The sequence below is a fragment of the Eurosta solidaginis genome, chromosome 2 (assembly GCF_040869045.1).
Source record: "Eurosta solidaginis isolate ZX-2024a chromosome 2, ASM4086904v1, whole genome shotgun sequence".
In the NCBI taxonomy this organism is placed as follows: domain Eukaryota; kingdom Metazoa; phylum Arthropoda; class Insecta; order Diptera; family Tephritidae; genus Eurosta; species Eurosta solidaginis.
This window is the reverse complement of record NC_090320.1, coordinates 244,963,788-244,975,686: the sequence shown is the minus strand read 5'-3', so window position 1 is coordinate 244,975,686 and position 11,899 is coordinate 244,963,788. Positions and strand designations below refer to the sequence as shown.

At 45.3% G+C, this 11,899-nt stretch overlaps 1 protein-coding gene across 16 annotated transcripts in view; it reads left to right on the top strand.

Annotated features, from left to right (window-relative positions):
• The first annotated feature begins 3,870 nt into the window (after nucleotides 1-3,870).
• GramD1B (GRAM domain containing 1B) overlaps nucleotides 3,871-11,899 on the top strand; it is a 344,163-nt gene continuing 336,134 nt past the window's right edge. For all 16 annotated transcript variants that reach the window (XR_010949825.1, XM_067767481.1, XM_067767476.1 and 13 more), the window contains exon 1: nucleotides 3,871-4,594. Coding sequence is in view for 15 of the 16 variants with exons in the window: in XM_067767481.1 (XP_067623582.1) it covers nucleotides 4,311-4,594 (284 nt within the window). In the remaining variant the exon portion in view is untranslated. The remainder of the gene's footprint in view (nucleotides 4,595-11,899) is intronic.

Sequence of the window (11,899 nt, the reverse complement as noted above, 5' to 3'; positions counted from 1 at the left end):
CATGCCCTGCTTGCAGCGCACTTCCCGCACGCATCCTCGGAATCCTCGCCGGAGGAGGTTCGAGAGGTAAGACCGACACCCATAGATTGGAACCTCGCCAAAGGACTCTTCAGCGACAGCACAGTTAAGTGGGCAGTAAGGTCTTTCCAGAGCTACAAATCTCCGGGAGTGGATGGCATATATCCAGCCTTTCTGCAGCAGGCAGAGGAATTGATCCCACACCTGGCCAGGATTATGAGGGATAGCCTCGCACTGGCATACATCCCAACAGTGTGGAGAAGAGCAAAAGTGGTCTTTATACCTAAAGTGGCAAAAAAGGACTACTCTAGTCCAAAGGCCTTTAGGCCTATAAGCCTGACATCCTTTGCTCTGAAAGCAATGGAGGAAATTGTAGACCACGAGATTAGATCAAAGGCTCTCGATAGAATGCCACTACATCGAAATCAGCATGCATATAGGACAGGCAGGTCGACAGAAACTGCAGTGTATCAACTGTCCACAGAAATCCAAAGTGCGTTCGAGTGCGGGGAGATATCGCTATGCGCATTTTTGGACATAGAGGGGGCTTTCGACAACCCGACACACGAAAGTGTGAATCGGGCACTCGAGCGAAGAGAGATACAACGTCCAATCCGTATGTGGATAAACGCCTTATTGCGTACGAGGACTGCCGAAACCTCAAGTGGGGACGGTACAGTAGAGATCAAAACAACGAAAGGATGTCCACAAGGGGGCGTTCTGTTGCCCCTGCTGTGGAGCCTGCTAGTAGATGAACTTCTACAGAGGCTCTCAGAAAACGGATTTCGATGTCAGGGGTACGCGGATGATATTGTTATCATTGTAAGGGGCAAATTTGAGAGCACCTTTTGCGACATAATGCAAAGGGCATTGAGGCTAACGAAAGAATGGTGTAATGAGGTAGGGCTAAGTATCAACCCTAATAACACATCCATTGTGCCCTTCACCAGGAAAAGAAAACTGGAAGGGATTAGGCAAATCACAATGGATGGAGTACAGATGGAGTACACGACTGAGGTGAAATACTTGGGCGTCACGTTTGACTCTAAGGTCTTATGGAGGAAACACGTCGACAATACCATATCAAAGGCTACAAGAGCAATAATGGTGTGCAGACGTATTGCAGGAAGATCCCGGGGATGCAGCCCAAAGATTCTAAGATGGATGTACACTATGATAGTGAGATCTATCATAGTGTACGGAACAGTTACGTGGGCATCAAGGACAACCATGGTGACCGTACAAAAATCACTCACGAAGCTTCAACGCTTAGCGTGTGTCTGCATTACGGGAGCTATGCGAACATGCCCTACGGCAGCAATAGAGGTGCTGCTTGAGTTAACGCCTCTACATATAATAATTGAGCAGGCAGCCAGGAGAACTTTAGTAAACATAGCTAAAGAGGGATGTGAAAGAGGCAAAGTGATACAGTCACGGAGCATGGCGAAGCTGCAGGAGCAGATTCCACTTATCCAACTTCCCAGAGATGATACGAGAAAGATAATTAAGTTTGAGAAGCGCTTCAAAATAGATCTGGGGAACAAACGTACGTGGGACACCTCCAGGATTGAAGCGCTTCACCAGGAACATACTATAATATGGTACACCGATGGCTCGAGGGCATAAGAGCATTCCAAACCGAAGTTGTCGCCATAAGCCGGTGTGCAGAGATAAATTTACAGCGGGGATATACCAACGAGAAAATCGCTATACTCAGCGACAGTCAAGCTGCACTCAAGGCATTATCTTCAGTTGAGATTAAATCATTAACAGTCCTTGAGTGCGTAGAGAGGTTAAACAGTCTAGAAGTTAATAACACCATCCTTCTAGCATGGGTACCTGGACACAGAGGAGTAGATGGTGACGAGCGAGCGGACGAGCTTGCCAGGTTGGCAGCGGCCGGAAAGCCAATAGGTCCCGAGCCTATGGTCCCAATAGGGTCACATACAATATGGGAGGCGTGCCTCACAGAACAACACTGGCTTGAAAGTCCAGGACTTCGGCAGGCAAAGGCACTAATAGGAGGGTACAACTCAAAGTGATATAAGGCTATGATTATTCTCCCAAAAAGTAGCCTTAGGATTTTAACAAGTATACTCACAGGTCACTGTAGGCTAAAGAGCCATATGCATAAATTGGGTATATCGGCTAGTAGCCTCTGTCGATTCTGTGATGCCGAAGATGAGTCTGCAAAACACATCCTGAAGGAATGTGATGCAGTCGCGAGACGAAGACTTAGGATCCTAGGATCATCCAAATTAGAAAATAGTCACATACATTCTCTGAAGCCGAGAACCATTCTGGATTTTCTCAGAGAACTCGGCTTGGATAAAGTGTTGTAAAAAGAATGAAGGCACAATAGACCAATAGGTCGCAGTGCTTAACTTCACAACATCTATCTCTCTAACTGATGGAGGAGTTGGAAGCCTGTGGTTTGGATACTACTAGCAATAAATCCGAGCTACAAAGACGACTAAGGTTAGCTATCCTATTTGAAGGAATCAATGCTGAAGAGTATGTCTTTCAGTCTGATAGCGACAAAACAACAACAAAAATGGAAGAAAAAAACGAAACACCGCAGACAGGGACGAGCAGAGACTTTAACATGATATTGACTGCAATATCTGCACAAACATCGACAATGGCATCTCAGCTGAAGTCACAGGAGGCACGCATTTCAGAAATGTCGTCGCATATGTCATCTTAACTGGAAGCCCAAGAGGAACGTATATCTGAAATGTCGACACAAATTTCGGAACATGTATAATCGCAGCTTGCAAAACTCGAGAAAAAAATTAATGCCGAGATAGAAGCGTTGAAATGTCTTATGGAGCAGCTACAACTAAATCGCCCAGCTGTTCCAGCGAGCAATCCGAAGGTAAAAACTCTATCTCTTGACGGCCAACACCCTGTCAAAAATGTCAAATTCTTCTTCAAACAATTGGGAGTTGGCTCCTTTTGCATGTTAGATGGTACCAGTGTCGTTCAATCTACCATTCTTCATAAAAATACGTGCAATCTACTCATAATCCATAAAATTTAGTAAAATGCATTTATATGAAAAACGGCGTATGTGACGTAGCTTTAAAGCCAAATTAAACTTCCTTAACCCTAACGCCATAGTCGTAACCATGGTACAATACAATGGTACAATATAATACAATGGGTCGTAACCATACCCATATCCATAACCATCTCAATGTGATCGATTAATGGTGCCTTAACCTAAAAATTGTGAAAATTTCATAAAAATGATGAAAACGCAAAAAATTACAAACATATTCCACAAATAATAAGTATCTTAGTCAGAACGTATCGTCTCCAAAGTTATTAAATTCACTATCTCAAATATTTTTAGGTTATGGATATGGCGAGAAACGAAAAACCAATTGATTGGCTATGGCGTTAGCGTTATGGTATGGCACCATTAAGCTGGAGACATTGGTGCTTTATCGGTAACCGTATCGGTAACCTTATAACAGCTGATTCGACCAATCTTATGAGATTCAATGCAATCGATTACTGCTAACGTCGTAACCGTATCGTAGCCAACCAATTTGGTTTTGGTTTACCGTCGTAACGATAAACAGCTGATTACGTTAGGGATACGGATACAGCGATACGACATACGGCACCAATGACTCCAGCTTTAATCGATTACATTCCTTTCCATAAGGTAGGTTCGATCAGCTGATTTATCTGGTTATGGCTTTATGGTTATAAGTCACCATTAATTCGCCCTTTAAAAAGGGGTTTAACGTACGATGTATGAAAATTTATTGTGGCTCTGTTTACGATATGTCACATTAAATGCAACCCTATGGTTCCACCATGCGCTCAAGGGAGTATCAAAGCAACGAAAAAGCAATTCCAAATCACTCACTGAAAATTTCTGCAGGCTGCGGAAAGTATCATCTAAATTTTTTTAAATATCTCAATTTATTAATTAGTTAATAAATTATAATATTAAAGCAATATCATAGAACTAAGTAATGCATTTTTAATAACGTGCAGCATCACTAACCATAGGTATGTACATAAATTAAAAAAGCAATAATCTACACGTGAAGACCACCAGATACAGAAAAAATCGAAAGGTGGAGTTGGGAGAAAGCGGATATGGCAAGACAGAAAGTTACGCCACGAAACAAAATGGTCAATTTCTATAAAATAATACCTATTAATAAATATGTATGTGAAGGATTTCATGAGTAATCGGCAGAGTTACACGCTTACTACGGCTAAATGAAGCGAAAGACCGTGATTTTCAGCAATTGGAAATTCGAATTGTCATGAGTTATGCGAATATAATACATAAAAAAATATATATAGATACAGTAACTACAGCAACTAATACAAAACTTGTTCCATCAGCGTCCACGTCGACGCCGTCGCCGTCAAGAGCAACAACAACAAATTTATGCCCGACTTCGTCTATATTTCCTTCGTCCGTAAGCACATTGAGTGGTAATTGTGATACCAACATAGACCGGCCAATACCACCGCCAAGGGCAAAACCAGCTAAAGCAATTAAAGCGGCGACTGCTGCTGCTGCATCGGCCACACAAACGCTAATGTAAGTTGATTAAAAGTTGTCTAGTATAAATTGTAGATTATTTAAGTAATTATAACTTTAATGTTTAAAAATTTATTCTTCATTATCTCTGCTATACAAAACTTTGTAGATTCGGCATGTTAGTAATTGCATTGATATTCAAGACTTAATTTATAGTACCCACATATATTATTTATATGTACATGTGTACGTACATGGGAAAAGTATGTACATGCATTTTTTATTTAGATTTCAGTTTTCTTTCATATCCGTTTGCATGCGCATTTGCACTCAAAATTATACTACTATACAGAAACCGGTTTGCCGGCCAACCAAATTAACGAGGGTAGAAAGAATTTCGTATACGCTTTTTGTGAAAAAATAAGGAAATATGTGTATGAATACTGAGACGGCATTTTTAATTCGTGTGTACAATGTACATACCCCACCATATAAATTTTGAAAGCCTGAGTAGATGTAATCCGGGCGCTTTTCTATGGGTGGTGCATAGAAAACTAAAACCGTCGAAATTTGCAAATTCCACGTTAAGGTTTACGAAGTAGATGAAGTAGACATTTTTTGTTTATAGCCTTTTATCACTGATAAAGCTGAAATCTTATGTTATGCAGTCATTTAAGATGTATTTTTTAAGAGTTTTTCGTTTTAGTTATTTCGGGAAGCTCTACCCTCTAAACCTTAACACCCCTTAAACTTAATTCCCATAACCGTTACTTTTTTAAACCTTTCCAAACCTAAACCTTTATGCCACTAACTCTTTCCTCCCCTAAAACTGCTTTAATTTTTGTCGCGCATGCCACTAGGCCAGGAAATAATAGTTGACGTTATCAAGCTCGCTTCACACTCGTAGTCTAGGTCTTTTTCTTGTCGCGTACTAGCGATGAGAATTGTAATTTTTGATGTGTAAGAATCATTTAAATACGTATACGAAGTATATGACTTCGAAATAACATTATTGTGTTAGTTGCGAAAAAAAAACTACTCTGATTTGATATTTCAAGTGGTTAAGTCGTTTTGGATTTCAGAGTATGAAATAATAAAGCATTAGCTTACATTTGTGTGCAAATAATAATACGAGTTTCCAAAATCCGTTTGAAGTCTGAAGGAATCTAATTGACTCGTGTCTGATGTGCAGATTTTAAAGTCATCAGCATATAGTAATAACTAAGAGTCCCCCAGCGGGTTAGGGGATCAGAATATACCTGCGGTAGGTATGCCTGTAGTAGGTTAGGTTAGGTTGGGTGGAAGCTTCCCTGATAGGGGAAGCTCACTTGGACAACATGAAGGTCCGTTGTGATACCACATATAATAAACTAAAATAACGGTGACGTAGATAAACCTATTTAAGGTAAGGTCACATTAGGCTGCACTACGCAGCACTGCACTGCACTACAAAGTGTTCTTTGCATGTATTCTTATGAGGCAGTTCCCACCTAGCGTCAGCAGTACTGCGCGACCCGGCACAGCGAGGCAAATTTGATCAACTAGGCAAAAAAGCCGCGTTGGGAAGTGTCGCGCAGTGCTGCTGCCGCTAGGTGTGAATTGCCTCATAAGAATACATGCAAAGAATTTTGCACCATCTTTTTTCAATCTGGGCAAAAGAGTGTGCAACTCTCCTTCTTGGACCCATAGTCACGACCTTTTTCTTTTGTTGTTGTTGTTGTAGCGATTAGTTACTCCCCGAAGGCTTTGGGGAGTGTTATCGATGCGATAGTCCTTTGTCGGATACAGATCCGATACGCTCCGGTAACACAGCACCATTAAGGTGCTGGCCCGACCATCTCGGGAACGATTTATATGGCCACATTAAACCTTCAGGCCATCCCTCCCTCCCCACCCCCAAGTTCCATGAGGAGCTTGGGGTCGCCAGAGCCTCGTCTGTTAGTGAAACGGGATTCGCCGCTCGAAGGTGAGGTTGACAATTGGGTTGGAGAAGCTATGTATTGCGCTACACAACCCCTTGAATCCTCCCCTTTTTCTTTTCCTTTCCTCTTCTTCGCACAAAAATGAAATAATTACAGCTTCAAAAACTGTGTCGTCCATTTTGCAAACCAAAACACAAACTTTTGCCGCTTAATGTGAATTGTCAAAATATGTCGCTCTGTGAGGCGCCGCTGCCGCTACGTGTCGCGCAGCGTAATTTGCGCGTACCTTTAGAGAATCGTTGGGTAGCAACGATAAAGTTCCGAATGATCACGATCTCAACCTTGGATAGCTCCTCGGGAGATCCAAGTGAGTCGCGACCGAAATACTTTCGCCCACTTCTGGCAAAAGCTGGGCACTCAAGCATAAAGTGATATGGTGATTCCACCTCATCATCCTCCATCAAGACCCCAATGACCATTGATAGATGAGCCTTAGTGAACCCAATTATTTCAGCAGACCTGCCGCTTCCCCAGGCAGTCGGTTCTATGTACCGGAGCGACTCGGGATTTTTCCCGACCAAGGACTGTCATTTCAGTGTGACCCCATTTAATTTGTTTCGTCCCTCCCACAAATTGTCATCCTCCCAGCAGCTCCTTGCAGCAGGACTGCTACATATTCTCTTATTCCGGGAAGGTATCGAACCCAATCCGGGTCCGTCTCCTGACCCCGGTCCTGAGAAATGGTTTTGCTGCATTTGCCAGAAAAGAATCTTTTTAGGACGGTCATACTCTGGTCAGTGTGTCTCGTGCAAGGGATGGTTGCATCGGACAGGTTGTTCTGGGCTTGATCCCAAAACCCGACGTCCACGTAACTTTTATAAATCTTTTGTGGCTCCTTGCTGCTCACGCCCAAGGGCGTCCCGTAGTCTACGCCTAAGCGTATTCCCACTACCTTCCAGCAGCTTCGCTGCTCAGCAAGCCACAACAAGTACCCGCTGCTGCTCGCGCCCCACGGCGCCAACAACTCAAACAGCTGATACCACTCATAACTACTACCTTCGTAGTAGAGCTGGTAGCAATGCTGAGCATCAGCCCCTGCCCCCGTCTTCTCCTCCCCTCTTTTCTGGCAGCAATCGTGCAGGTCAGGGAAACAGACTCTTAGTCCCTGCCTCCGTTTGCACCGTCTGCCAGCACAGAATATATAGGTTTGCGACATCCGCTCAATGCAGCTCCTGCCTTGGGTGGTGCCACTTTCCTAGATGTTCTGGTCTCCGCGACGGCAACCCCTCGACGGGTTTCGTCGCGCCATGTTGCCAGGTCGCAAACCCAAATCATCCGGGTACCCCAATGCTTGCCCAAGGGCGCCCAGTCCCAAGGCCACAACAGCAATTGCGTCCTGGCCTTCCACAACCTAGGCGTAGTCACCCGTCACTTACCCCTAGAGTGGCGGCGTCACCCCTCATGCACTTCAGAATTCTGCAGTTCAACTGTATTGGACTAACTGGGAAGATTACGGAGATAGTCGATTTCATGATGCGGCACAACATCCGCATTGCTGCGATTCAAGAGACTAAACTCACAGCAAGATCTGCATTGCAGACCTGCTCTGGTTATAATGTCCACAGGAAAGACCGCGAGAGCGGAAATGGAGGCGGCCTCGCGTTTATTATACACCACTCTGTGCAATATCATATATTTGATCCTGGCATCGACCGCAGGGACAAGGTATTAGAACGTCTAGGCCTATCTGTCCGGTCAGGCGATGCAAATCTAGAAATCATCAACACAGGCATCCCTCCTGTCACCTGTTGCCCCAGTGGATACCGCCCTAATATCGAGGCCTTACTCACTGGCAACAATCGCATTATCTTAGGCGATTTCAATGCCCATCACGACCTATGGCATTCAAACTTGCGGGCGGACAGTAGGGGTGAGATGTTGGCGGATCAAATAGACGAAACGACGTTCTGCACAATAAACGGAGACGCCCCCACACGTATGGTAGGAAGCTGTCATAGCTCGCCAGATATCTCAATCGTGAGCGCAGAACTCGTAAACTGCGTCAACTGGCAGCCGATGGTAACATTGGCATCCGACCACCTGCCCATACTTATTTCGTTCGAGCGTACCGCCGACTTCATCTTCACCGAAAAACGCACTTTCATAAACTTCAAAAAAGGAAAGTGGGAAGAATATAAATCTGCAACAGACAGCAGCTTTGCTGCCCTCCCTATCCCGACTGATGCCCGCCAAGGGGAGCGTGCCTTCCGTAAGGTCATTGAATCCGCCTCGGCACATTTCATTCCCGCCGGGAGAATTCCCGAAATCCGGCCCACTTCCCGGCGGAGGCCGCGAGCTTAGCGAGGGAACGCGACCTTATAAGACAGCTTGATCCAGGCGACCCCCAAATAAGGGATTTAAACCAACGCATCAGAATGCTTGTGGACGAACACAAGCGGGCGAAATGGGAAGAGCACCTAAGAGGTTGTAACCTCTCTACCGGTGTAGGTAAACTTTGGTCCACCGTAAAGTCCCTATCGAATCCGACTAAGCACAAAGACAAAGTTTCCATCGCCTTTGGCGATAAGGTGCTGTCGGATGCGAAAAAATGCGCGAGCGCTTTCTGCCGACAATATATAATGCATCCTACGGTCGACAAAGATAGACGGAGAGCCAATAGACACGCACATAAACACAAACTCAGCGCGTCACCAATTACCATCACCGCTAGAGAGGCTGAGGACGCCATTGGTCGCGCTAAACCATCTTAAGCAGTGGGCCCAGACGGCATAACCATGCCGATGCTTAAAAACCTAGGGAAAGAGGGTTCCAAATATTTAGCGCATGTCTTCAACCTGTCTCTTTCCACCTTTGTCATACCAGAGAAATGGAAAATGGCTAAGGTGGTCCCGCTACTAAAGCCTGGGAAACCAGCTAACGTAGGTGAGTCATATCGTCCGATATCTCTCCTATCGCCAGTGGCAAAGACGCTTGAAGCCATTTTGCTCCCTTATTTCCAAGCACATTTGCAGCTAGCCCCTCATCAGCATGGCTTCAGAAAACTCCATAGCACTACCTCCGCGCTAAATGTCATTAGCACCCAGATAAATTGCGGTTTGAATCAATATCCCCACCATAGAACAGTACTCGTAGCGTTAGACCTATCAAAAGCTTTTGATACGGTCAACCATGGCTCGTTACTGCAAGACCTGGAAGGGTCTACCCTTCCCCCATGTCTTAAAAGGTGGACCGCAAATTATCTGGGTGGTCGGCAGGCATCGGTGCAATTCAGAAACGAAACATCAAAACAAAGAATTTAACAAGGGGTGCCACAGGGTGGTGTCCTGTCCCCGCTTTTGTTTAATTTCTACATATCTAAGCTACCTTCACCACCGGAAGGAGTCACAATCGTTTCCTACGCCGATGACTGCACAATAATGGCCACAGGCCCAGGCCCAGAGATCGATGAGCTATGCAATAAAATAAACGGCTATCTCCCTGATCTTTCCAGTTTTTCGCCTCGCGAAACCTGGCATTGTCACCGACTAAATCTTCCGCGACCTTATTTACAACATGGACGCCCCAAATGTCGACCATATTGAACATCCGCGTTGATGGCACTACGCTACCGACTGTTCTACACCCCAAAATCTTGGGTGTGACGTTTGATCAGGATCTGCATTTTGGTGCGCACGCAACCGCAATTGTTCCAAGAATTCAGAGCCGTAATAAAATCCTCAAATCCCTTGCTGGCAGTACCTGGGGAAAAGACAAAGAAACGCTCTTGACCACATACAAAGCAATTAGCCAGCCGATTACGTGCTACGCGTCACCCATATGGTCGCCAAGCCTAAAAACCACCCACTGGAAGAAACTACAGGCCTGCCAAAATACTGCTCTCAGAATCGCCACGGGCTGTCTTCTTATGTCCCCAGAACACCATCTGCATAATGAGGCGAGAATACTCCCCATCAGGGAGAGAAATGAGATGCTGACCAAACAGTTTCTGTTGAATACCCAGAATCCTGGGCATCCAAACAGACCTAGGCCTAGGCCTAGGGGCCTAAGGAGTCATCTCCGTGAGCATTTTGAGGAAATACGGCACCTGAGAACCCAGCCGTATGAAGCGGAAAAACACAAGCAGGTCCTTGGTGAACTCCATAGACAGGCGTCGGACCTTTATGTCGGGAATTACCCGGTGAATACAGTACTTGAAGAAAAATATCCAGAACTCGCAGAAGAGGAACGCATACTCCCCAGGGAAACGCGTGTCACTCTTGCTCAACTTCGTTCTGGATATTGTAACAGGTTAAACTCTTACCTATCCAGAATCAACCCCGACATACAAAATGTATGCCCTGCTTGCAATGTGTCCCCACATGACACCAACCATCTCTTTAATTGTAATGTGGAACCATCGCCTCTAACACCCCTTTCCTTATGGTCCACCCCTGTTGAAACGGCATGTTTCCTTGGACTCCCGTTAGAGGATATTGATGACAATTTGTGATCGGTCGCGGCTATTAGGTGGGGCGAGCATTGCTACAACAACAACAACAACAACAGCAGACCTGCCATCCACTTTCGGCCAGAAAGATTTTGCTACCCTGCAAGATGTAGTGTCCGCCCAACGTTTGCTGAGCTGACTCGAGGCCTAGCTATGGAAGAGCAATCCACAGGTGGCTAGCGGAATACCGAAATCCCTACAGCCATCTTCATTCGGTTAAGTTGTACCGAATCGGGCTAAGAGATCCGCTTGACAGTTACCCGGAATATCACTATGGCCCGATACCCAGATAATCTTAATTGTAAAATAATTCGATGCAACCGGAAGTGAGGTCAGGCACTCCCAGACCGCCCTCGATCACACTGTAATTGAGCTCAAGGCCTTTATAGCCGCTTGGCTATCAGAGTAGATGTTAAATTCCATAACGGTAGTAGCACTGGGTAGCTTTTCGTCCACCGCATCCTTAATCGCAGCAACTTCCGCTTGGAATACACTGCAGTGATCAGCCAACTTAAACTTGCGGCTTACATTTAGCTCTTGACAAAAGACCCCCGCACCAACCTTTCCGTCCAACTTCGACCCATCCGTGAACAAGTTAACCGGTCCCATGCCCCAGATAATTCCTCTTCCCCACTCCTCCCTCGGGGGAATGACTGGGGTGAAGGTTGCATAGGGAGCGGTCATCGGCCTGCAATAGTCCGTCCTGTCCGGGATAAAGTCGAAAATAGTAAGAAGTCTAAAGTGTCGGAAATCAGAAAGCATATAACCCATATCACGAACCCTGACCAACGACCGGGCCGGTCACCCATATGGTCGCCAAGCCTAAAAATTACCCAATGGAAGAAGCTACAGGCCTGCCAAAATACTGCTCTCAGAATTGCCACGGGCTGTCTTCTTAAGTCCCCAGAACACCATATACATAATGAGGCGAGAATA